Source organism: Suillus plorans (genome assembly GCF_016647745.1).
Source record: "Suillus plorans strain S12 chromosome Unknown HD556scaffold_39, whole genome shotgun sequence".
Classification (NCBI taxonomy): domain Eukaryota; kingdom Fungi; phylum Basidiomycota; class Agaricomycetes; order Boletales; family Suillaceae; genus Suillus; species Suillus plorans.
Genome location: NW_024537423.1, coordinates 311,256 through 339,031, shown reverse-complemented (window position 1 = coordinate 339,031; position 27,776 = coordinate 311,256). Strand labels below are relative to the sequence as shown.

Here is a 27,776-nt window from a genome sequence, read left to right as displayed (position 1 = left end):
TCCTCTTTGGAGTTTCTTCCTCGTTCCTCTCCTTCTTTCTTCTGATGGGGGTCCTGGAGGAGGAGGGGCGACTTTCGACTTCGTCGTCGCTGCTACTTTCTTCCTCTTTGTTTCTTCGGATCTGTCCTCTTTCTCTGGGGTGGAAGGAGGTGTCGTTGGCACGGTGTCCCACTTGGTGACATTTGAAACATCTTCCTTCTTTGAGGTGCTTCTTTAATTCTGCGTCTGAGAGGCGGCTTATGCGGTCGACTTCCATGTCGTCGTCCCTTTTTGGAACGTAGTGTCTATTTCCGAAGTTCTTCTTCTTTTGTTGCTGGGGTCTTTCTTTCTTCTTGATGGCTTTCCATCTCTGGAAGGCGTTATCGAGATTGATGCAAGAGTTGACAACGGTGTCGAAGTTATCGAGAGTTTCACCTGTCCGGTGCAGGTTGTCCTGAAGCCCGTAGTCTAGGCCTTGTCGAAAGAATTCGATGAGGGGGGCTTGTTCGGTCATTCCTGCTCGGTGTGCGAGGAGTTTGTAGTTGGAGATGTAGGTGTGGAGATCTCCTTTCATCTCTAATCCTCGTATCTTCATCATGGCAGTTCCGGCGGGGTCCATGGGTTTAAAGGCTTCGTCGAAGTCCTTTTTGAATTTGGCCCAGGTACCGTAGCCGATCATTTGTCCAGAGGTGTCTTTCCTCTTGGGGTCTAGGGCTGCTTCCATGAAGTCTTCTGCCCAGGCTGCTGCGTTTCCTTTCGTCATGTAGGATAACACAAGAATGATCTTCTTTTTATCATCAACGTAGACTTTGTCGTTAATGTCGAGGTATGCATGACATTTCATCATGAATCTCTTTGATTCTTCTCTGTCTCCATCGAATTCGGGAGGGGAACCGATCTTTAGTTCTATTTCTTTGTTCTGGGTTGTCATGGCGTTCAAAGGAGGAATGTTTGGTAGCGCTCCTAAGTTCAAGGCTCCGATCAAAGGAGTTAACGAAGTCGTGGTGTCGGTTTCGTTGCAGATGGCAACGGTTCAGGTAATAAGACTTTAATCTTTTGTTACGACTGGGATGAGTCGAGCTATCTCTGTCTGAGTAGACAATCGGCAGAATGCCAGATAGACGTGAGTCTGCTCTCGATTGAGAGATCAAGGGTTCTGGCTAAGGCGAGTGTCGCTGACTCCCTTAGAATAGTGGTTCTTTAGACAGTAAGGTTGGAGACCTTACTGAAGGACAATGTTCCAGGTAAAACCCAGTAGATTAAAGTAAAGAATACAACCATGGGTAGGTAGGTTTATATACCAGTGTTCAAGCGGAGCTTGTAAATGTGTTATCAAGATAGAAGCAAAGAAGAGGTGGACAGCCCGCTTGGCAAGATAAGAGATAGGCATGATAAGAGATAAGCGTGGTACGGACGGCCCGTTTAAGAAGCGAAAGGAAAATGAGTATAGGGGCCTCTCTAATGTTATTGTAACACTCACCATCTACCGGCTCATGCTCCTCTACCAAATATCCGTTGACCGGATCCTTAGAACTGTCTCCATCCCTCGTCTCCTCCCTCTCCTTGACCTAATCTCTGATAATGCACCAACATGCACACATGCCTTGGCACTATGACTTGTCATGACTTATGACACCAATGTGGCTTTTCTTTTCTATTCCTCTTTGACTCACACCTGCTGCGCATTGTATCTTTACTATTGGATCATTCCAATGTTTCTCAGCCTCATTCCACGTTCGACCTCTCATCACTAACCAGGCTGTGTTGCCAGCATACCTATACTCTTTCTGTTTCTCCTTTACCCTTTCCAAGTAGTATAAGTAGTCGGTCATCTGGTATCCACCAATCTCTGCTGGTGCATGTTCATTTTCTCTTTTGGTTTGACTAAACAATAGCAAGGCTTATTATATGTATCTGTGTATTCTGTTCCATGTGAGCTCTGATTACATATTATTTATCTGCCTCATTCTCTATCGCTACAGTTCTCGCCTACAGTTTCCAACACTTACGCACTAGGATAAAATCTTGCATGTAATATACAGTAGAGCACTTTCCTTCCCTTAGACACTACCTTTGTTTTTGTGGAGTCACCTTAGACATTCTTAGTATTTTGTGCAATTGACAAGCTTTGTTCATCCTCACTTCAAACCCATGTATTTTTGACCACTCCAAAAATGCACCTCTAAGTTTCCTTACCTAGGCTCTGCATGGATCCAAAATACTCTTGAGTTCCAACTTAGCATTTTATACCTAGCTATACCTTGGCCCTAAACCTTATCTATACCTAGCGGCTACCTGCAGAACCGCACCTTACCTAGTACCCGCTGCTCCCTACTTGAAAACCTCTTGCTTTTGTTCATTTCTCATTGCACCTTTACCAGACCTGCCGTCTCGCCTTCATATTTCCAAGATCACCATGGTTCTGTTTTGTTCCACATCCACTCCCTTCACATTATATTTGAAGAAAGTGTTTTATAGAAATTCTCTTAGGTCGATACAGTACACCCACACTCAGTAGGATTTAATTAGTACTCTAGCTTTCTTGCTAGCCAACTCTTATTACTTCTTCATATAGGCCTATCTGTTGATGATATCCTCAAGTGTAATCTCATTGAGCTCAAACCAAATTACAAGAGTTTTGACAATCCTTGCTATAAGCAACTGCCTATTATTATACAACCACCACCCGCTGGTGTGTTATCTGTCAACATTGTCACTCTTTTTCTTGCCCATAACCATTGCAGTCTGATTGATATGCCATCTGCAAGCTGACTATCTGTCCATAAACCTTAACTATTTAGTCTTAAATGATGACTCCAGCTGTATCTTCTTAGCTACGATTGTACTGACAGACACTGTTACTGACCTGAGAAAGGCTATCAAGGAAGAGAAAAACATGCATTTAGCAGTGTGGATGCAGACAGTCTCCAGCTATGAAAGGTGAGTGGTCTGATGCTACAATGTGGTAAATTGGAGGTGCTGACCATATGATACCTGAAGGTTGATATTGATGCTATAGTCATCTATTCTCATAAACATATTCCGATACACCTAATGGTGGTTGAGGAGAAGGATGAGTTTGGAGACAAACATGCAAAGGTTTGGCTTCACACATTTGAAGACTCTAAAAAAATATAGTCAAACTTACATTTTCTTGCAGTTCTGGTCTCAAAGAACAGGGAAGCATGTGCAGCAGTGCACTTTGAGCTAGAGTGTGAATTGAGGCAGATGTGCATGCTGAAGTGGACATATGAAGCAAACAAGTAGCCATATGTGGATAGGAATAAGGTGGGACCAAGAGACATCAGTATGTGTAGGTGTCCACATGAGAGTGGGAAGAGGAGGTGGCAGACCCAAAGGAGGTGCTGAATAAAGGAAGAGTTAAAAAGAGTACTAATACCATACTTTGTGTTAAAGCTGTAAACAGTTTTCCAGTATAGTAATAATCCATGTCAGTTGTTTCTGATTCATAATGGTGAAAAATCACAAACAGCTTGTGGCCATACATGCATGCTGTAAAGAGTTGATTCTGTGTGGGCACTTCGAAAATGATGACTTTAGAACTCAAAGGTGTGAGTGTAATATATCCCAAAGAGACTGTCTATAGAACTACCTCTTAAAATATCAGTGCATGGGAGGCCTGTTAAAATGAAGAATAAGAGATAGAAAGATAAGTAAAGTGTATCTGAAGTTCTGAGGATGTGTCCAAAGTACCGAAGTACTTGGTCTAATGTGAGTGGAGGTGGTCCAAAGTCAAGAAATGAAGATCTGGTGATACAGAGAGGTTCCAAAGGACTTGTGACTGAATAGCAAAATTTCCAACTCCCACAACAAAATTGGTATCCCGAAGGTCGCCATAAACATAGCTGTCATTGTGATAATGTAACTCCCAGATGAGAGAGGTGATAACCTTCTTGAGTGGCTGGCAGTCCAAAACAGCTATCTCACTGAGTAGTCAATATGAGCTAGGCCATTGCAGGAAGCAATCATTATTGATATCAAGGGCAAGACACTAGGTCAAGAATTGTAGGCAATAAGCTTAGAAGTGTTCCCCTTACTGGCACAGAATTTATAAACCTCATGGGAATAGTGCCTGACAAACTTGATACATATTTTGCTCCTAGCCCTATTGCCAACAGTTTTCCCAAAGAAGATAAGTCAATCCCTGAGGATTTTGAATATGACTGGTTGAATTGGTATACAAAAAAACTCTGAGGATAAGGACATTTTAGATATGGATTGTTGGATTAGCAATATTAATGACTTTGTAACTCACCCACTTGTTATCTACTCACTACATGCACTTGTTCATGTTTGTTTGTGCCTATTGTATTTATAACACCAATGTCAACATCTCACTATGAGGCCCTTAGGCTTCAACACAGAACACAGACACAATGTCACCAATGGAAGACTAAAATTCACGGTTCTGAACGCACAGTTTAGGAGAGACTAAGCTTGAGCTAGCATTACTTGGATTTCAGTGTCTCATCTGTTCAGTATTTTTCATGATAGAACATAATGATTTTAACCCTTTGAATACTGATTTTTGTACTGCCCAAATATACTACAAAAGACTAGAATGTCAGTGTTCTGAATGTGTCTCAAATACTACTTGACTTACCAGGTTTCCGTTGCTTCCTTTGATCAATCAGTGTCTTCTGAGTTCTCAGTATCTTATCCATCCGATTTCCAATCAGTGTTTTTGACACTAAAAATTTTCACTTGAATATGTGATGCTATGGAGCAATAACACTGAGCTTATAGGAGGATCACTACTTGACCACTCCTTGAGGTCTCCAGGATGAGAAGGAACATGCTATTCAAAATTTTCTTAGATGGTACTACGGTCAGTCAGCTTGATGAGGAAGGAAACTGTCATGCGATCATTCAAGCATTTACTCTCCCATCAATGGGAAACACCCTTGCATTGCCACCCACTCTTCAACTTATCCATGAAGGACATGGTTATCTCGATATCGAACATATTTCCCTTCTGTGTGACTCTATGACCAATGCTATCACAGGGCAACCACAGATCACATTCCTCACCCATTACATGAGACTTAATCAGACCAAGTACTTTGCACACCAGATAATTGTATCTCCTCCTCTGTCAGGGCAGAAATTAGGAAACATCTCTCTCTCCATTGAACAACTTTTCTCTGTTCCAGGTTATGCTAATGTCATGAAGTTCACGATGTCCTTCAATGGGCATGCACACAGCATCCATCTATGTGCTTCATAATGAGAGGGACAGTACAGAATTCTACAGATTCATGATTAACTTAGTGGGATGGATAAGCCCTGTTCGGGTATTGTTGGGCCAAAGGTTAAAGCAACAGAATCATTTTCATTATCTTTGAGAATGATGTAGAACATCAAACTAGCATTCAACAGCTAATTGGGTAGAATATATTATAAGAAGCAGGTTCAAGCAGGAAGAAATGTACTCGCTGTAGTGGACTTAGCATAGAGGTTGTTGGACAGCTTGGATGCATGGAGTAGAGTGATAGTACATACTGATTGAATATTCAATCTTCCAAAGGATGATTTTTTGTAATGTATTGTGTGTGCCTCAAATGTGCCCTAGATTTTGCTTATTGGCAAATACTAGATCCTATCTTGGTGATAGTGCATATGGTGCAAGGAACTTGCTACACATGTGCTGCATCTCAGATGTAGGCAGTTTACTGATTATGTCATAATCAAATAAAGCTCTCCCAGTTCACTCAGCATGCCATTGCACCATCACATAAACAAGCATTTATCAACACTATCATACTCAAACACTTCCAGCAGCAGCATTCTTCTTTTGATTCTTCAGCTTCTAAATCCACTGCAAAAAGTCAACAAGCATAAGCCACAACACCTTCAAACACAGAAAAAAAAAATACTCACCAACCACCTCTCCTCCTTCCTCCTCGCCATCTCAGCCACCTTCTCCTCCTTAGACATCCCAGCCATACAGTTGGTGGTGTGTTTTCAATGTTTTAGAGAGAGGTCAAGGGGATAAACATGATGGAGAAGGTAACAACACATACTTAGAGAACTGGACCATAGCGACATTCCAAAACCTAGGCCATTGGTTGTCACGAGCTTTGATTCTGCAGCAGGTGAACCACTTAACCTACAAAGAAAAAATGTCCTCAGTTTAGATTTGATGATATGTTCAAGGTCAGAGGACATACCTCAATCTCCTTCATCAGCATTAATATTGATCAAATCATTGTTCCACAAATGACTACTGCCCTGCCCTGCCTCATTAGTAAGCTCTTCAGCAAGGGGTGCAGCAAGAGTAGAGACTGGTGCTTTATTTCCACCCAATTGTAGGCCTTTGCTTTTTGATACACTTGTAGAGGGAGAAGATAACACAGGTAGAGGACTGGTGTGCCCATTGATGTTTACTGCCAATGTTGATGTGTCAATGGTACTTAAAATCATTGTTTGCATGTCAGCTCGGGCAAGCTGAGTGGTTGATACTCATAAGCTATCAGTTTCAATACACAAAATATAATGTGCCTCTTTGCCAAGGAATGACAAATCCCACCCTGCAAGAGCAGCTGCTATGTCCATTACTGAGCTTACAAGGCCAGCCTGGGTAAATGCACTCATGACTACCCAGACTCCAAACCATTGGCAGTGTGTTAGAGTCTTGTGCTAGTGTACCAAATACATACAACTATATTTCAAATCCTGCACCTTGATTCAAACACCGCAACTCTTTGGACTCTACACACCTAGCCAACTGGCACAACTTGTTGTTGTGTCACATTTGCCACTATTTGTTACCACTGAAAAACCTTTCCGAACGGTTGACAAGCTGCCAGGTACACTGGGAAGATGGATGCGTTAATTTGTTAATTTGCATGATGTGACTGATGCAGTCCCATTTTGGATTCATTTCTGCTAAGTTAACTACCTTTAGCTATTCCGATTCAGATGTCTCATTGTTTTGATGTGCCAAGCTTCACGCACATGAAGCAAACTGTCCAAGAGAAGTTTGGCTTGTCTCCCTGCGCCTGGCAGCTTCAGGCAGCTCGATATCAACTCGAAGGCAAGGATGTTGTCACCATCTCCCCAACTGGCTCTGGGAAAACATTAACCTTTTGGATTCCTCTTCTATTGAATGCATGTGGGGTTATCATCATCATGACACCACTAAATATATTAGGAGAAAAGAACCAGAAGGAGGCAGAGGCATTGTGTTTCCCTGCCATCAATCTGTTAAGGAGAGCGCTACAGATCCAGTATTCAAGGTATGTAATGAGATTCTGAGTTACCTCGTCATTGTTAATGTTGTGCAGGACATCAAGAGCCTCAAATATTGTGTTATCACGGTCAGCCCAGAATGGTTACTCACCAACTCCCGTTTTCAGGCGCTATGGAAATTGAAGAAGTTCACTGATAAGATATTCAACCTGATGTTCGATGAAGGGTACTGCATAAGTGAATGGGGCGAGGACTTCAGGCCACTATACAGTCAGCTGGGGAACATTAGGTGGTATTTGCCTGACTATGTAACGGTTCATGTTATATTAGCAACCATGTCACCTCATATTTTGGCTGATATCACTTCAAAGCTCCGTATTCAGCCACATAACATTGCGAGGGTCACCAGGTCTAACAATCATCCAAACATTAGCCTTATTGTCGAAGAGATGAAGTTCCCATGTAATACCCTGCATGATCTAACCTGAGTCTTGGATATGAGACTTGGAGACGTGAATCCACCACCGAAGTTCATGATCTTCACAAATTCTCGTACTTCGGCGGAGATGACTTGCAACCGCTTGCGCTCAGACATGCCTGGACATCTGCAGAGGAAGATCGTCTGGTTTCATTCTGGGATGTCAATGGAATTCCGTGTCGATACAATGAAGAAGGTTGAAACAGGTGAACTATGGGGTATTTGCTGCACGGACACTGTGGGAATGGTCAGTGACAGTCACATTGATCAGTCTTCATGCGCTAATATATTCAACTTAAAAAAGGGACTCGACCTGCATGATATTAAAATCATTGTACAATGGGGTTACACTTCCTCACTGTCTGCACTCATGCAAAGGCTAGGTTGTGGCGCCAGAGATCCCTTGCTAACAGCAGTGGGAATTTATCTTGTTAAGCCGATATACTTTGATGCCTACAAAGGGAAGTGCAAGAGGCCTGCAATTGAGGAAGATAGTCGACAGAAGAAAAAGAAAAAGGGGTCGAACTCACGAGCGGGCTTCGAGAATGATAATAGAGAGGACAATGTTGACAGTGAGTTTGAGGGAGATGATGGCTTTGAATGGCAGAATGAAATGATCGTTGTTGGTCATGGTCATGGGAGAGAGAATTTACAGGAGGATATACACACCATTGGCTCTTTGCCATCATCATCTCATCCATAAGGAATTACCATCAGTTCATCAACTCACATGCAGCCGCTAGCACTCATCCCCAATAATCTTGATAACACTGCCGGCGAGCGCTTCGCAATGTATGCCTTCATCAATGTGAGGTATCGTGGATTCTGTCGACGTTGGGTGGCTAAAGAATACTTCAATAATCTAAAGAGTATGCAGTTGTTTTTTAAACATAAATTTCAAAGACATTGACTCGTTTAATCTAGGTGATGGTCAAGTATGTTGTGAGTGATGCATCGAGGCACCACAAGGTGACTGCTGTGATGTATGTACTCCCACACTACTCACGTCACACATCCTTCCGCTACGAACATTTCCATCAATGCGTGCAAAACCAAAATACAAGTGTAAACCATACGAAATGACCAACAGAGGACACAATTTACATGCAGCACTCCATGCCCTTGCTAATGCAAACTGGAATTTTGCACGCATCTCCGGTGCATCTCCAAATGAATGATCCGACATTATGACAATATATACAGCACTATCAAAGACATGTGTCTGTCATTAAAACATTGAAAGTGTACGGCAACATACGAGTCTTTGGTCTTTAACTTCATCGGTTGTTTGATGATGTGGTACTAATGGTTGATCTGCATTATGGATATCAATTGCATTGTCATCGTTGAGAATCAGAGTCAATCTGATATATGGTGCATTCAGAGAATCAGATTTTGGGCTAGTCCATCTGTACTTCTGGTGCTGAATGTTGTTATTGAGTGGCTGCTGGTGTGGTTGCTACAGGCCCATTAATTGTTGCAACTCCTGCAGTGTGAGATTGGAAATGCCCAGACTTCAGCATTTTGAACAATAGGTATTGTATGTGGCTATAGACAAAATCAATGTTGGTTTCCCATGTGAGATACTCTGGGAAATGAACAAACTGACTAGTGACACTGAACTGATGATTGTGACACTAGTTTGGAATTAGGTATGAATTCCCACGCCCTCAAAATTTCATTGTTTGACAATGCCACTGACAGATCTTTAAAGTTTACAAGCAGACATCAGGACTGATTGTCGCTAACACCTCCTCTCACCAATCAATAACAATGATGTACCCAATATTAACACCTCTCATACTGGACATCTGTGATTGCTCGCTGACTATGGTTGATGTCGTTATGAACTACACTTTGTCTCTGGAGCTGCAAGATAATATCTACATATTAACAATTGATGCTTCATGGACACTGGTAAGGCTCCTGCTTCTGATTATGTCAAATTTACATGACATTTTAATTGAATAGCTGAAGGTGCCTGACAAGTGTGTTGATGTGATTAGACTTATAGTCCACCAATTGCATTTATATCAATCAACCTTGAAAGCCTGGCAGGACCTTCTGAAGACACCTGCTGTAGATGAGGAGCTGTGAATCTATGTCTCTCTTTCTGCATATCTAGCAGCACTGCTTGCTGCGTTCTGTGGAGAGGTTGAGGCAGATACAAACATCGCCACTACAAAATGGTGGTCCATGCATCTGGATTTTCATATTGCACTCGCTTTGCACAACAACTCATTTACGCCGGAGCAGCAGGCAGTTGCCTTAAAACAGATGAAATGGTCCTGGACACACTTCAGGGAGAAAAAGCGATACAAAAAGGTACAAGAGAGTGAGTGGTGATTGATCGTTTGATGGTAGAGATGCAATGATGTTGTGTGGTCTGTATTCAGCCACTGGTGCTGGATTACATGCACATTTTTGCTTGAATGGCAACAATATGTGTGGTGGTCCATTTGAACACACACAGTATTAAGACCATGCACAAAGGGTAGGACTGATTCCTAGGGGCTTGGCTTCAGCTCGTGCGCTGCGCCCCTTACCCGAGTATGTGCCCTTAATTTCAGAATGGTGTCTGGAGGACGTCCAAAGAAGTCTGAAGGACTTCCAAAAAAGTGCAGGAAACTTCAGACGGATGTTCCAGATGAGTGCAAGTAACTTCCGGATGAGTGTGGGAAAGTTCTGGAGGAACTTCCGGAAATTACAATGAGGTTTTGTCCTGATACGGATATGTATAATGGCTACTCAGGACACGTCCTGAGTAGAAGCAAACAGAGGAAAGGCTGCAAGGATAAAGTCCGAAGCAGAATAGGTCCGGAGGACTGCGGGAAAGTTTCGGACGAACTTCTGGAAACTTCGGAGGATCAGATGAGTGGATGAGCAGAGGATTGGATAAGCAGAGCTCTGGCCTAGGGAATTTCTCCCTAGGCCTGAGATGGATATTGACTAAGTCGATCGACTAGAACTGATATGAGGACTTAGAGTGAGATCTAGTGCGAGGACTAATATGATATTCAGACTGAGGAACTACCGGACATATACAAGAGTTTATATACTAAGGAAATAACGGAAAGATCAGTAAGCAAGAGTCCGAGGCTATGTATGAAGCATAAGCAAAGTTATCAAGTGCGAGTCGGAAATGAAGCATAGGTCAAGAGATCAGTAAGCATACCGGTAGTAAGTATAACTGAGATACCGAGGACAAGGAATACCAAATAGAGGAATAGGCTGTGTTAATGTTATATGCACAGGAATTGAATTAGGAAGCTTATCATATATTGGGCCGGACCGGACTGGATCGGATTGGAGGTCTGGACAAGAAGCATGCATATATGGGATATGACATTAGGGCAATAGGACAAAGGATGAATGATGCAGGCTAGCTGCAGGTCTGATGTACGGAGGTAGAGGGATGTAGATGTGGATGTGCAGAGGTGCAGGGATCTGGATGGGTAGAGGACTGGAGACATGGATAGGGCATCTGAAGGTCCAGATGAGGCATGGGAATATTGTTGGATGTAGGTCTGGACTACGGGATATGACACACGGTTGCCGGCTGAGTTAACTGCTGAAATGATTCAAACACTTCAATCACCACCAGAAGCTGAGGAAGAAATACAATTAACGCAAGAAAAAGTATCAAAATCTGTACACTTTCATGGGCAAGATCAACCATTTGAGGTAGAAATCATGCAAGGGCCTCCTCAGAATTCCACTGGCAGCAGCAAGTCGTCTAAGTCATCCAAGTCCAGAAAGGTGAAAGCAACTGCAGAACCTGTTACAAATTTGAATGATTCATCTGACGGAATGGTGATCAATGTTGATCATATTGAGGACAAACCAGCACCGAGTGCACCTGGAGTAAAGTCAGAAAATCTCAGGAAAGCTGTCCTTTGGAAGTTGATGGTGCAGATGGCAGGAAGTTGTCAGATTTGCTCTGCAGTTGAGATGTCTGACGAGGAGGTATGATTTCACTGTTTAAATTTTCAATATTTACCATCACATCACATAGGAATGCCACAGTGAGCAGGTTGCAACTCAGTTTGAAGACAAGGAAGATTCAAAGAAGACAGCCAAAACTTAGAAAGCCATTCCTAAAGCCAAGCACTCCATCAAATGTGGGAAGACTAAATCAGAGTCTCTCACACTCAAGTCAAAGGAAAGTGAAAAGGATGCAATTATGGATTCCCTGGTTTACGTGGAATCTAAATCGAATGTACGTACATTTCATTTGCATTGTATGTTACTAATATACACTGTTGTCTTAAGGTAACCATCCCTGCAAAACCTACTAGAAAGAAGGCAGGAGGTCATATGTGAATCAAATCTGATGATGAGGTATATATCTGTGGATTCAGTCGTAGTAGAGGTCAATGGTGATGATACCCCATCAATTTCACTGATTTATGCTACATTCAGCAAGAATTCCCATATGATCTTGAAATATTGCAAACCAGCGAGGAGGAACTGGACAAAATAATCTTCCCACCTGGTCTAGAAGATTGGGATACATGGAACAAGGTTGCGTTCGAGCAAGGCAACTTGCAGATATTTCTAAAGTTAGGGCCATGGATGCTTCTTAGATTTCACCAGCTGGCAATGATGCCTATTGATGGAGAAGTCAAAGGTCGAGAAAACCTTAAAGTTCGAAAGTTCTGTCCCACCCGTCCGGCCTGTCCCGTCCATCCCACCCGTCTGTTCTGTCCGGCCTGTCCCATCTGTCCCATCTGTCCGCATTGTCCGGCAAATGATGATCACGTTGAAATGTGTTGCTGATAGTCTTGCAGGTATCCCTGGCCTGTCATTAGAGGTCACATTCATGTTTGCCTCATTGGCAACAGGCCTCAAAGATGATATCATTCTCACACAGCTGGCTATGCACAACATACGCAAGCCACCCTTATACCTTCCTTCCAGCATTGTTTCTTTTCTCAGTGCCACCTGCAAATTGCAAATTGCATCCATGAAGACGTGTTGGAGTGTCCTGAAGAGTAGTATTTGGGCTGGAGATTTTGCTGTTCATGAGAAGATGAAAGACTTATTCGAGATACACGGACACCCTCATGGCCTTAGTGAGTGTTTTTTCAACGTGTATCCATGAAGCTGAATGATATCACTTCAATAGCACAACACACATTCTATCCGCCATTCAAGATGTGTCCCAATTCTACCTGCGATCACACACAAAAAGGCTTGTTGCTCGGCAAGGCTGAACAGCGCAAGGCGGTCTATTTTGGCCGCTCTGGTACGGTCCCTGCCTACAGTGTTCAACTGTATTGTGAATGTGAGTGCTATGTCTATTCAACAACATGACTTAATTCAGCCGCTAAATCCCCCTCAGCCTGCAAGACGACTTATCACACAAACTACAAGGTCACCGGTGACCGATGCATTTACTATGATTACACCACCGCACTGCCAGACGTTGTGCAGATTGCGGATCACTACTTTGTTGACTATGGAGTAGTGAGGTTATGGAAGGCCATGATGCACGCTTCCTGGTATGTATGTGCACGTTCTGAATCTGCCCTCACTGACCATACACTTAGTACATCAGCAACCAACTGCGCACACATTTATAACATCGCACTTGCGAATGTGGAGTCCACGCAGTTCCCAGGCACAAAATGGTTCAGCAAGAACGTAACTATGGACCATGTCTGGAATGCCTTTATCATTTGCACACTGCTTGAAGATTGCCGTGAACGCCATTGTCTCCTCGACATTGGTCAGACCATTAACCAGAACGAGCACTTCATTGAGGCGATGTCAGACAGGAACCAACGCATGCGGGTCTATAACCAACCGCTTCCTCATCGGCACTTTTGTGCTAAGTGTACCCGTATTTACAATCATGGTGATATTAGTATGTATACTTCTTGCAATGTTGCTTTGCGCTCACGTTCTTACAGCCAACCAACTGGTCTCTGTCATTGTGGTGGACGGCATTGTTGTGAGCCGTCTGTGCTGCTCTGTCCCTAACTGCTGGGTCCATCTCTGTACTCCTCAAGACCGCTTTTGTTACATCCACTCTGCCCGCCTTGAGCAATGTGCAATCAAAGGCTGTGCATAATCTGTCGTGTCAGGTAGCCTCACTTGCGACATCCCCGCACACCAGGAGTCTGAAGCACTGCACACTCTGCGGTGCAAGTCTCAATTCCGTCTACATGAACGCCTCGAGCGTTCACGGGCTATCCACGGGCGTCTTGCAAATGTCCAGGTCGGAGACAACGACAATGGAACGCAAGCGATTGGAGAGGAGGAGTATGACGTGAAATTAGGAAAGAAGAAGAGACTTCACACGCAGTTCACCTGCAACTATACTCATTGTGAGGAGTTGATTGTTGCGCCTTGCGGAATGATTTATGCTCGTGAGACTATGCACAATGCCGAGGGAGTAGGGAGTGTTGCTGAATTTATTCGCTGTGTCTTCCGGGACCCAGAGACGCGCCCAACACATGTGTTTTTCGATAATAACTGCCGACTCGCGCTGCATGTCCAGAACGACCCATTCTTTCAAGACATCAGCCTTTCCGTTGACGTCTTCCACTTTGAGTGCAAACATTCAAAGCAAGACACGTTTTTCCAAGAGAACTGCAACCCTGCCGCATTTCTGGAGCTCAAGACGGATGACAGGGAGTGGTACTTTAACTCTTCAGCTTGGAAACAGACTAACTCCTGGTTTGGTAAATTCAATCCTATCATGCGAGGCATGAAGCCAGTGAAGTTCGACTTCTTTCTCAACGAAATGATCTTATGCAAGAACCAGGAGACGTTAAAAAAATTGGACAGGACTGGCAAGAAACCCTCAGTTTGGGCGAGGATGAGTTCGTCTGGTGTCTGACAGGCTTTGGACATATAGCTACCTGCTGTAATGTAGTTCTTTTGACTTAATTGATATGAGATCGTCCGTGATGGCCTTAACATTATCCTGCATGGCGCGCCCTCAAAAACTCAAAACGAGTTAGCTACACCCATACTGTAGGGTATTGAAAATGTTTTCTTCGGTTAACAAAGAAAACATTTTCAATACCCTACAGTATGGGTGTAGCTAACCACATTTTCTTTGTTAACACGATTACTTTCCTTGGGAGGCAGAACTCTTAACATGAATAGTTTTGAGGGCGGACTGGCCTCTAAGTGGCCCAAGGAAAGTAATCGTGTTAACAAAGAAAACATTTTCAATACCTCACAGTACTATAGCACTAAGCGGTTCAAGGAAAGTAATCACATTAACAAAGATAACATTTTCAATACATTACAGTACTATGACCAAGACGGACTAAGACAAAGAGACATGAGATGAACTAAGACAAATGCTGCTAATACCAGATGATGAGATGAATGAAAATACCTTCGAGGAACTCAGGACCGGGTCTCTGCCATGAACTTGGACCATAAACCGTCTTCTGTCCGCCCAGCCTTGACAAACCTATCTGTAATGTTGGCGGGTGCATCCGCCCAACGTTTCTTGTGAGCATGAAATGTTGTACTAGCGTAAGGGACCCCAAACATCTTCTGGAACACCTTGGCGACACCTTGGCGACACTTGCTGATCGTCTCGCAAAGTCTGAAGCCCTTGGCAATATCACAGGTATAGAAATCTCCTGGCCAGATCTTGACATCGTTGTCCACATCAATCAGATCGGAGTGTGTGCCTCCAGATATGGCTGCATGAGCCCTTGAAGAACCTGTCAAAGGGCGTACAGTGGCCCATTCGAGTGGTTTACAATGAGTATGAGGCGGGCTGGAGTCCACACTGGTTGTGGGACTATGTGGACTGCGACAGCGAATGTTTCGTTTGGAAGGTTTGGGGGGCGGAGATGGTGTCCCAAAAGATGAAATTGAATATGCTGAATATGATAAGGAGGGTTGTCTGGAACAAGGCTTGGCAGGAGGAGGACTAGGTGAAGCTTCCGACAGATGTTTGGCTTTACCCTTGCCCTTTGATAGCAACAAGGCCTCAACCTCCAACTCAGATGGCAAGGCGCTCATCTTGACATCGTCCTGAGTGTGACGTGGCTGAGAACGAGAATGAGCATGGAAGACAACTTCGTTAGGTGCAGGTAAAACATTATGGTGCTGATGCAGCTCCTCACGGACTGCGGCACGATCAGCAGCCAAGTGAGAGTGGAGGTTAGGTGGAGAGTTGTCGATACTTCAGATACAGCTATCGAGATCCACACATTGAGTTACATTTGGGTTCTTCAGGAGGACAGGCTGGCCTTCGACAACAGTGATAAGGTAGTCTGGCTGTACACCTTGCCATTCTCGTCGTCGATGATTCCATACATGAATGACGGAGGTGGCGCCCACCCCTTCATTGACCCTCGCAGCGGCAAGTCCCATCATGGATATAACTTGCTGATTTAGTGATAAGTGTGGCCAAGTAAACGACGATGTGCCCGACTGGAACTCAAACACGTTGGGCTGACCAACATCCTGTGAGTGTGATGGTCAGTGTCTACTGCATAGCAGAGAAGGAGCAACTAACCGTTACCCAGGAATACACAACTGTATGGTACCGTGCACGATTCTGCGCCTCGATCTCATCAGCACAGCGCTGACGCTGTTCTTCCTCACGTTTGGATGTTTCTGCTAGCTGCGCTGTGAAGACCTCAGGCATTTGCATATGATAGCAAGGGCCATCCTCCGGGGAGGGACGATTGTGTGCAGGTATAGTTCGAGCCCTTGTTGGCTTCTTTGCTTGCAGGTCATCAGGCGGATGCTCAATGTGAGCCTCGACAATGGGCGCAACACTTGATACGCCATGCAGCTGAGGAGATGGCGAATGTGACAGATGCTCGATGGATGCAGGAATATGGGACTCATCATCACCAAGGTCACATAATGGCAGCCCAGGATCATCTTTGAGCTCCAACCCTTCAGCGCCATTTGGATCGCCAACATGGTCAAAAAGGTGGCAGCCACCCAGGCGCCTGCAGTGTTTGCGGCAAGTTGACTGAGCACAGTTCTTATTGACACGGGTGCTGCTACAGCTCACAACCATGCACACACAGCGCTTTGGCACCGGCAGGTGGGCGCTTCTGGTTCGCTGACGAGTATGAGCATGAGCGACAGGTGCCGGAGAGGATCGTGGCGATCCGAAGTGCACAAAGTTGCACTTCGTACCATCTGGACTAACATCAAAACACTGTATCCCATTAACACATTGAAATCAAAGAAGATGAAGGAAAGAACTTACAATCGCTTGCCAACGGCCACGGTTTCCATGTTCATTAGATTTGCACACCGTCCACGGACATGGTTTATTGCATGTTGTGCATGACACGTCATAAGTGGGACGCGGGCCTGTGGGGGGCTGAGCTGCAGTGCGTGGCATCACAAGCGTCTGGACAGAGTACCAGTGTTGGCAGAGTGATAAGATAGAGAGAAAGATGCAGAATGACGAGAGAGAAATGAAACACGGTGGGTTGATATCAATAAACAGGACCCTTTTATATTCCTGAGGGCAGGGTAATACTGTGGGCGGGGGCATACTGCCAGAATGCCTGAGGACAGCATGAAAGACGGCTCCAGGCTGCCTGTAAGTTGAGCAGCACCCAAAGGAATTCATATGAACTAGCAGTGAGCAAGGGAGTGCTGGCCTGGAGAGGGCAAAGATTGAACTAACCTTGCCTGAGGGCCTGTTTCCAGCATAGGGTGGAGCAGAAAGTCCATTGGCATAAACAATGCCAAGTGACGACAAGCAACGAGCAGGGCGTGATGTGCAACTGGCATCCAAAGTCCGAAAGTATATTCTGAAATTTCAGAGAAATTCCGAGGCGTCCCAGATAGCCAAATTTAGAGTGGGACGGACGGCACGGGGCGGACGGGTGGGACAGGACAGACGGGTGGGACGGTCCTTTCCAAATTTCCGGTATATACCAAAGGTCTCATCATTCTGGAAAGCCCATGAGGGTTGTCATTCAACAACAAGGATGATTGATCACTTCTTGGACCTACACCAAGTGGCACTCCTACCAGGACCCCGAAACACCACTTCTCAACATCGTGCCCAACAGTGCCAATGATGCCATTAGGTGTCTAAAGTATTCTCTCAAAACTCATAAAACCTACAAAAACATTCACATAGATACTAACAATTGCTCTAATGCCTGTGCCAAAGGGAACAAAGGGTGGCCCGGGCCCACCCAAGCCACCCGCAACCTTCACTACCACAGGCCCAGCCACTCATCAATTTGCCAAAACCTCATTATCACAGAATGACATAGAAGCGCTCCTAAGCGCAGTGACCAGTTATGAAACGGCAGAGCTCTTCCTTTCCAAAAACTTACTCAGTCTCCCCAAACCAGATGCGAGACACCATCCCTATACCAGTAGTAGCAGCCATTCAGGCTACCGCATTCATCCTCAAGAGGCACACAGCATGCGAATCTGCAACAGAAATAGCACAACAATTGGTTGACAACCTCACCCCCCACATACTCGATCATGTAGTGGGGGCTATAGCACCCCAGATGGCAAAACTACTAACCACCTCAGATCAACTATCCAACACCCTAGACCGAACAGAAACAATCTGCAAAGCCTTAGCTAACAACAGAGACGAAATGGACTCCAGCCTGCAAATCACGGCAGATCGTATCGAAAATACAGTAGATGAACTTTCTTGGTCATGTGACAGCGTAGGGCCTGCCAGTGATGTTTTTCAGAAGCAGCCAAGTGTCATTACAATATTATATCATCCATCGAGTACATGTCGCACATCAATGTAATTATCTAACTTTCCAAAGTTACCATGGTTGGGACACCGGACACTTCGAATGCAAGAAAATAGTATAGTACCATGTATCAGTCCGACGAGCATCAATCTAATTTTCTACAACTACTTCATCATCATTCACAGCTGCTTCATTGTCATTCACTTCCTTTACAAATATCTCCTGCCCAAACCATTCACAGTACTCGTTGCAGGCATGCTGGTCTTCGAATTTGCTGATGGATGCCTCAATATTTCCCTCGCCAAAAATATCACATGCATTGCTGACCGACCTATCCCAACATCAGTATTGAGTCTGAACAAATGAAAAAGACATATGGATGAGTCAGGATCTGAGGATCTGTGAGTAGTACTATACTACCTGAATACATTGGGTCATTCAGCGCTGAGGATTGAATGTATCAAAAATCAGACATACCCTGATAGTCGGATATGAAAGCTAGCTTGCCGGTCTTGACATACTGGACATGCTGCGTGAAAACAAAGAATTCGGCCATGTCATAGCCATAATCCAATTCATTGAGCAATGGATTGGCATTCATATTGTGGATGAATTTGACAAACATATCATCACTGCCCTCAATGAGCTCTTCAAGGAGAAAGACAGCCCATGTTGATCCTGTCTTTGCTCTAGGCTTGCTACTGGCTTGGTTGTGGCACAATGCAAGGCCAGCTTCCACAAATTGAACACGTGGGACAGCAAACAGCGGGGGTTCAGGTGAGGATGCAATGGAACGATCGATAAAGTCATATGTGAGCTTTAATAAAGACTTGGACCAGTATAAGACATTGGCCTCTCTGAATAGCTTCTATAGCTTGTCGACGAGTGAATACCAGCAAACTTTATAAGCTCCAACCTTTATAGCCATTGGAAATACTTTTTCAAATGGCCATTTGACCATGACCTTATGATGAGCCACTGATCTGAGACCAGTCTTGGGAGGAGCTGTGAGTGTGAGCCATCCAGCATTGGCAGTGTTGAAGCCACCAATTCCAATGAAGCCGTCCAATGGAAGATTCAGCCGTGTCCACTAAAAATGAATGATGCTGTTTGTATAGCAAGAGGTTGGTGATATCACGGGTAGGGATTGGGTGGAATTGCACACTTTTGCTATGTAGTCCAAAGACTATAAAATACTAGTAAGTGCTGATGCAATTTGAGAAATCGATGAACGAGCATACCTTGCTTTACATTTAAGTTGGCACCTCCACCGATCTTCAAGACTTCTTTGAGCAGATCACGATCAGGTGAATGAAAAGCTGCGGGAGGTGGATTCTTCTTTCGAGGTGGAGATGAAGTACCACTGAGACTGCTAGAGCTTTCAGCACGCTGGTGGGCTCTCTTGGTAGAGACTGTCACAGAATTGTTGGTGGTCACAGATGGTAAGAAAAGCTCGTTTTCAGTGAGTGAAGTTGTTGCTGATGAGGGCACATTGAAACCGACAGCTGTGTGAGCAGTAGCACATTCGCTAGACTGAGTGCAGCTCGTTTGGATAGCTTCAGCTTCCTGGACCGCAAAACTGAGGTTAGGGTACTAGTAAATAGACAACATAAAAAATATGTACCATTTCTGCACGAAGTTCCAACCAATTCTCATATTCATTCCACCGAGCCTCCGGGACAACGACCATCAGCACAAATTGTTTAGATTTGAAGGTTGATTTGGTGCCTTTGCAAGATGGCTGCAGGCATTGATCATAGAAATAGGGAACCAATTGCGGGTGATTGGATAGGTCCACCCATGCAGCATCTCGGATTACGAACTCCTCAACACGCCAGACAAATTCTCCATCGAATTTGTGTAACTTTGGGACAACAGTCTCCAAAGCTAGCTTGATGAGCCCAGACACGTCAATTCGAGCATCAACATCCTTCTTGCCCTCACATATGTTCTAGTAAGCTGAAGTGTAGGTAGGTCACGGCATGTTTTGGGGTGTAAATGTACTCCAATAGCAACACCTCATTTTTTGTGCACTCCAGCACCTTTGTGAACCACAGTAATTTCAAGCAAAATGGTCTCTGCTAGAGACGAAGTGTATGCCATTTTTCCCCAGTGGTCACGCTCAGCAGCATAAAGTGCATGTTGCGACGAATACCCAATGGCACCTTGTTGTGACGAATTCCGGATGGATGATGAACCTTGTGTTAAGACCGTGCACAAAGGGTAGAACTGATTCTGAGGGGCTTGGCTTCAGTTCGTGCGCTGCACCCCTTACCCAAGTATGTGCCCTTAATTTCAGAATGATGTCCGAAGAAAGTCCAAGGACATCCAAAGGACATCTGAAGTGCAAGAAAGTTCCGGAGGAACTTCCGGAAATTACGATGAGGTTTTGTCCTGATACAGATACATGTAATGGCTACTTAGGACAAGTTCCAAGTAGAAGCAAACAGAGGAAAGGCTGCAAGGACAAAGTCAGAAGCAGAATAGGTCCAGAGGACCGTGGGAAAGTTTCGGACGAACTTCGGGAAACTTCGGAGGATCAGATGAGCAGATGAGCAGAGGATTGGATGAGCGGATGAGCAGAGGATCAGATAAGCGGAGCTCTGGCCTAGAGAATTTCTCCCTAGGCCTGAGATGGATATTGACTTAAGTCGCAAGACTAGATACAAGAGTTTATATACTAAGAAAATAACAGAAAGATCAGTAAGCAAGAGTCTGAGGCTAGGTATGAAGCATAGGTCAAGAGATCAGTAAGCATACCAGTAGTAAGTATAACTGAGATACCGAGGACAAGGAATACCAAATAGAGGAATAGGCTGTGTTAATGTTATATGCACAGGAAATTAATTAGGAAGCTTATCGTATATCAGATCAGATCGGAGGTCCAGACGAGAAGTGTGTATATACAGGATATGACATTAGGGCAATAGGACAAAGGATGAATGATGCAGGCTAGCTGTGGAGGTATGGAGGTCTGATGTACGGAGGTCAAGGGATCTGGATGTGGATGTGCAGATGTGGATATGCAGAGGTGCAGGGATCCAGATGGGTAGAGGACTGGAGACATGGATAGGGCATCTGAAGGTCCAGATGAGGTGTGGGAATATTGTCGGATGTAGGTCCAGACTACGGGATATGACACCTTGCCACGATGTAGGGATTCTAATATCTGGCCCTCTAGCATGAGAGCCACTAGGTATGGCAACGACAGGAGGCGGATTAGGTGTCACTATGATAAATCAGATCATAAATCTCCACAGTAACACAAATCTTGACTTACATCTTCGTTGTGCCGCATTCACCAATTGTTGTATTCTACGTGGATCAGGAGGGGCGCGGCCTTGTGATTTGTAAGGTTCGACTACCTGAGTCAGTAGTCTGTAAGCCAGCAACTCGTCAATTAGATAGTGATTGCATAGCTGTAGGTCTCACTGAAGTAGCTTGTTTATTCTCATAATGCAAGTGGCAGGATTCACACACATAGCGCCCACGTTGACCTGGATCGATGGTCGCAACATAAAAACATGGCTCTCCAGTCCTAATGTTAGCCATGCAAGATGGACAGTCACAAATTTGATCTTCTTTGGCATTGGCATCCTCAGTGTACTGGGTGAGAAGTTCATAGTCTGACATGGCACTCTGAAGGCAGCCTGCCAAGTGCATGCTAGACAGCTTAAATATCTCATGACCCAAAGATTTATGATGCGGTGCATTGGGTGGTGATGAGCACTTGAGGAAAGTCTGTATCATCATGAGGAACTGGTGCCTCCAGAGACACTAAAGAGCAGTTTGAAAGAGCTAGATAGAGAATCATGAATCATATGGAACCAGCACCTCAAAGGAACAATCTGAAAGAGTTAAAGGAACTGGCGCCTCCAGAGACACTAAGGAGCAGTTTGAAAGAGTTAGATAGAGAATCATGAATCATATGGAACCGGCACCTCAAAAGACACTATGGAACAATCTGAAAGAGTTGAATCTGAAATGTGCAGCCCAAGAATGCTTTGGACTGCGGACAACATTTCTTAGTTCAATTAGTGGTAGTTGCAAACCCTGGCTCACTGAGAATCAGAACATTTGGAACGTCCAGCCCAAGAATGCCCAACCAGAACAAACCTACACATATGTACCTTTCAAGTCACTCCCACTAGGCATCTGAACACTCTAAGCAGCCCCGCTGGACAAAATTGCACCTCATATCCTTTGCCTCTGGAAGGCCGGCTAGACCGATCGGCTGATTGTCCAGGAATTGCAAAAATGCATCGACACGACTCGCTATGGTATCGGGTGAGTAGTGTTTAAATCTAGTTATTTAGGTGTTAAATAATTATACACTAGGCTTACCACACTTTTGACGGTTCGAAAGACAATGGGTCTTCAATGTACCCGTCAACAGTGTCACACAGTCGAAACCATTCGTGATGTGATGCTTGATTTACATGCTAGTCTTTTACGTTTGGAATTTTCGGATGTCTCACAATGACCAAAAATATCGAGTTTTATAGGTTAGAAATGTACCCGTCTCTATCAATAAGTTGATGGGTTTTTATTCCCTTGTTGAGTGGTTTGTTGAAATATTGCTGTTTCCTGATCTCGAGTACCCATCTGCATATCTCCCTCAAACCACTAAGTGATAGAGCCAGACAAAAATTGTGATACTAATCTCCCACCTCTTATATATCAATATGTGAGTATCTTGTGTTCGTAATATTGTGTGTAATGATTGTAATAATCATATCAGGGTTTTCTCAGTCAACAAGCCTTGCACGGTTTCTGGTGTGATCAATAGTTGATTGAGTCCTCCTCATGATGGTTATGATGGTGTCTCTGAATATGCATATTGTATTTCAACTTAACTGATAAGTGTTTTCGTTATTATCATTGCCTTTTGTTTATCATCTGAAACATCATTAAGAGACAGGTAGTCCACCTCTACTCTTCTTTCCCTGTTTGCAAAGCTCATTTCCATTCCTTTGCTCATGCACTAATCTTGCCAACAAACTTGAACAAGAGACAGAGGTATCACATTTGAAATTAGAGGAGTACAATGCCCTCAGCATTCTCACCTTCTACAGAAAATCAACACCTTTGCCACTATCATCCAGACACATTCAGGTGTGCTTCGTCATTAGCGATTTAAAGCTTTATATCTACTGTCTGATATGCAGCCCAAGGTCCTTCAGCACACCAATTGGGATAGAGAATATGGACAAAAGTAGCTAATCAATTTGTGTTTGTGATGATGTCCCATTGATAGATACATCAAACAATGTGTTGCTCACCTATCTACATAACACAATTTCATATCATATACATCAGGGAATGGATAAATAGGAGGCAAATAAAGGTAGTAAAGCAATTGTGCCAAAGACATAACTGAGGTCTGTGTGTATGCCGTTACATATGCCACATGTGTTTTCATTGAATTTCTATATAGCAAGGTACACCTGTGCTGTCTTTCGAAGAGAATGATATCAATGTAGCCAAGCAGTTGTGTCTTGGCCAAAATATTGAAAGGTGATCATAGTATGGGAGCTAACATTGGATATCACAAGTAAGCAGCATTTGATGTTACTGGAAACTCAGCTACTGCCAAATAATTACCAACCATATTGACAAATTTGCACGAAGATGGTTTTGGTGTATGCATAGCAGAATCACTTGGGCGCTTTAGTGGACGTATCTGCCGCATGTCAAGAAGCATTTCGTTTGGTATGTCATGAAGGCTTCATCTCTCCACTCAGTTTGGTCTGGGTCCACATTAGAATGGTTTCGAAAAAGGGGCAGCAGCTTGTAATTACTGTTCTTCAGTGCTTACACTTTATTATGAGATAATTCTGGTGAATAAATATTGGTCATCCATCAAAAGCAGAATTACATAAATTCATTGTTTGATAACATTAACTTCAACTCCTTAACTTAGACCATTATATCTACAGTTGGTATGTAACACACTAGTGCTTATTTTCTTGACCGACTTTATGGAACTTTACATTATTACATATTGACCTTATAAAAGGTATCATTAAAGGGTCCCAGAAGATGCTGAGCTTTTGGGGTGGATTCCTTGACAGTAAACATGATATTGGCCTTCCCTTGCACTCAAATCCAGATTTTGTAGGCCAGAGATACACCCTCTATGATATATTAGAGGTCTCCATGTCCTTCAAGATGCAGAATGTAAGCAATCCTTACGAGCTGCTTATTTGGACTCATGTGACCCACAATTGATTCTACAGAGTACGATATGCTATAATGAAGGTCTTACTCAATAATGTCCTGGGCGACAGGTTTATCATATGGATGTTTTTAAGTAATTTCCGTATTAGTGAATTGAACTCTGATTATAATTTCCTGTGGTGTGACAACATCACGTGATGTGAAGTTCATATAGTTGTCATTCACAAATTTTCCTCTTTCTTTCTTACCATTACCTCCATTGGTGGTTGTCTTGCCTCTATAGGCATTCATTATTGATGACAGTAGCCACCATCACCTATCTTGTGCCCTTCCCCTTCTGCCTTAGACTTGATGATTGGTGGTTGCTTGCCTCTATGGGCGTACACCATTGATAATGATGGCTACCTATATTTGTTGTCCTATGGGTATCTTTGTATCTTTTACTACCTCAAATTTCCTTTAGATATCAATTGTTGATGATTTTCTTGGATTTTAATGACCGGTGAGTGATTGCCTTTATGGTTATTAGTGGAGTCCTCACTGAATGATGATGTCTCAACCCTCACATTCCATGGCCTGTGCTTTGTGAACACTGCCGATACTAACCTATTCTCTATCTGTCATCTGATTGCTTCAGGGACCTGCTAGTCTCATTCCCAGTGTCCTATCCTGTATGTATATGTATGTTATATATATTGGAATATATTGGAATTATTATATGGCTCATAAGTGCTTGTTCATCGCTTGATGTATTTATAAATATGATACCTGAGGTGCATCACAACGTGCACATATAAGCTGCCGCATACTCCAGATTCTGTTCATACTACTAGTAGATGCTCATGTGGTGAGCATAAAACAAACATTTTGCATTGACCATGTAGTGGAAATGGATAAGGATCTCAGAGCAACAGAAAAACATGACTATCGTGGCAGAAATTATGCACTTTCCCAAAAGATGTCTTCAATCTTTGGAAGCTAAACACACTGCAGTCTATATGTCAAACAAGTCCCTCACTGCGGAATCAAATTTTTTGTATAAATTGGATGTGAATGTGTTGTGACCAGACTTGAATTGATCAATGCATCTTCTGTCATTCATAAACAACAGACTCAGGTATATGCAACATTGTCATATTCCTGGTAATGTATGTGCATATGTGTGTTACTTATATATCAATATATTGTCGTCATTACATTGCTCATCATTGCTTGTTGGTCACTTGATGTGTACAAAGCATAAGCAAAGTTCGTCAAACACGAGTCGGAAATGAAGCATAGGTTAATGGATCAGTAAGCATAACTGGACTGCAAGTATGACTGAGATACCAGGGACAAGGAATACTGAGTAGAGAAATAGGCTGTATTGACATTATATGAACAGGAAATGAATTAAAAAGCTTATCATATATTACATCAGATCAGGTCTAGGGTCCAAGTTTTGGATGAGAAGTGTGGATATATGGGATATGACAATCAACCATACCCAACTACAGCTCATCAATCTTCACCTCTCACGGGCCAACCTGGTGCAGATGCCATGGAGGAGATCTCTCTTGATGGCATGTTTGCAAACATGGATACATTCCTGGATGTGAAAACTTATATGGGCCTCATTCAGAAGTGGTCTACCTGTTCAAGGAAAGAGTGGCTTCAAGGTTCTGAAGGTACATGGCTGCTTCCCTTTTTCTTTGAATTGTTTTGCTTCTGCCCCTTTTTGCTTATTAAATTTCTGTCAAATGGCTGCTAACTGCAGTCATGTAGAAATTCCTGACCACAAGGAAAACCTCACATGTGTGCCTTCTTCCATGCCATAGCCCTACTTTGTACCATTCAGACCCATCTGTTCCATCATAAGAATTTCCATTCACCACATGCATTTATCAAAACCCTGGCACCAGATGCAAAACCCTGCTATATGCAATGACTTTCGATGTACCTAGAAACTCAGTCCATGACCCCTTACAGTACGTAATCCATATTCTGGAATCCTTCTGGTCTTAGGGGCTAATTTTCGGAAGCCCACAATTATATCCAGCAGATTCCTCTAACTCACTTTTACCTTGAGTGATAGTACATATTACAGATTTGAATTCATTCATCCAAGACCTCTAGACAAAAGGAATCATGACTCAAAGATCTCCTTCCTCACTTCTTGCACTCTGAAAGTTCATCTGTCATTATGTGATTATATTGCTAGTTATTTGCCGGTCATAGGGAGTAATTTCTGGATTTGCAATGATGCACTCATCCTTAGCTGTATCTCAGTATAAGCTTGGCTTCATGGAAATAAATATGTCTCACAGGACTCCTCTGTCATATCAGAAAGAGGCCTGCATTTCCATATATACTCTTGCCCTCTGTTAAGGTCATACTCTCATAGGATCGGATCTGAAGGACTTTGGCCTCAGCTCATATGCTGTGCCCCTTTCCCAAGTACTGTCCCTTATTTCAGAGGCTAACAATAATGCATCTAGAGGGTCGGATGAGTCTCATAGTGTTATCTGGATGACTTCCAAATATCAGAAACACATATAAGGCTAATCCGGACAAGTCCGAACTAGAAAAACATAGAGGATAGACTATCTGAAGATAGAGGCAGAGATGTAGACTATCAGAATCGATCTGAAGTCTCAAAGATTGACAAGAGCTGATTAGACTCATGTCCGGAGGACAGAAAGAGGACAAACTAAGATGATATTCGAACTGAGGTACTACCGGACATATACACAAGTTTATATACTAAGGGATAATGAAAAGATCAGTAAGCAAGAGTCCAAGGCTATGTACGAAGTGTAAGCAAAGTTTATCAAACGCGAGTTGGAAATGAAGCATAGGTTAGCAGATCAGTAAGCATAACTGGTAGTAAGTATAACCGAGATACTGGGAGTAAAGGAACATTGAATAAAGGAATAGGCTATATTTAACGTTATATGAACACAAAATGAATTAAGAAGCTTATCATATATCGGATCGGAAACAGATCTAATGGATCAGATCAGATCAGATCTAAGGTCCGAGGTCCAGATGAGAAGTGTAGATATATGGGATAGGACAGTATCCCCCCCTTAGGGCTGATCCCTAGAGGCACAAGAACCATTGGTCTGGACCGGACGAAATTAATGTGAGATAATACTCCATAAGACATATCTGGCAACGCCCTTGGATCTTAAAATACCACTAAGCAGAAACTGCTGGAACTTCAACAGCAATTGGCGGATACGAAAACTGCAGCTCGG

At 43.5% G+C, this 27,776-nt stretch overlaps 5 protein-coding genes across 5 annotated transcripts; 3 read left to right on the top strand and 2 right to left on the bottom strand.

Moving 5' to 3' along the window:
* Positions 1-2,395: 2,395 nt before the first annotated feature.
* HD556DRAFT_1309624 (uncharacterized protein) lies at positions 2,396-3,185 on the top strand (the record flags this gene model as incomplete). Its single annotated transcript, XM_041300308.1, has 4 exons — positions 2,396-2,469; positions 2,529-2,671; positions 2,814-2,919; positions 3,140-3,185. 4 exons carry the CDS (start codon positions 2,396-2,398, stop codon positions 3,183-3,185), a joined length of 369 nt encoding a protein of 122 aa, XP_041158781.1.
* Positions 3,186-7,970: 4,785 nt separating this feature from the next.
* HD556DRAFT_1213718 (uncharacterized protein) lies at positions 7,971-8,120 on the top strand (the record flags this gene model as incomplete). Its single annotated transcript, XM_041296626.1, has 1 exon — positions 7,971-8,120. A coding segment is annotated over one exon (150 nt), but the record flags the coding sequence as incomplete, so codon positions are not given.
* Positions 8,121-11,245: 3,125 nt separating this feature from the next.
* Positions 11,246-14,516, top strand: HD556DRAFT_1482916 (uncharacterized protein; the record flags this gene model as incomplete). The annotated part of the gene is made up of 9 exons (XM_041308661.1): positions 11,246-11,635; positions 12,092-12,410; positions 12,460-12,744; positions 12,798-12,956; positions 12,996-13,173; positions 13,222-13,538; positions 13,585-13,625; positions 13,684-13,758; positions 13,824-14,516. The coding sequence occupies 9 exons, from the start codon at positions 11,246-11,248 to the stop codon at positions 14,514-14,516; spliced, it is 2,457 nt and encodes an 818-aa protein (XP_041158779.1).
* Positions 14,517-15,037: 521 nt separating this feature from the next.
* Positions 15,038-16,906, bottom strand: HD556DRAFT_1444859 (uncharacterized protein; the record flags this gene model as incomplete). Its single annotated transcript, XM_041306846.1, has 4 exons — positions 15,038-15,774; positions 15,841-16,114; positions 16,167-16,812; positions 16,878-16,906. 4 exons carry the CDS (start codon positions 16,904-16,906, stop codon positions 15,038-15,040), a joined length of 1,686 nt encoding a protein of 561 aa, XP_041158778.1.
* A 1,601-nt stretch (positions 16,907-18,507) lies between these two features.
* On the bottom strand, positions 18,508-19,195 carry HD556DRAFT_1239920 (uncharacterized protein; the record flags this gene model as incomplete). Its single annotated transcript, XM_041298077.1, is given in 3 exon segments — positions 18,508-18,679; positions 18,699-18,773; positions 18,831-19,195. Coding segments are annotated over 3 exon segments (612 nt in total), but the record flags the coding sequence as incomplete, so codon positions are not given.
* Positions 19,196-27,776: the final 8,581 nt, after the last annotated feature.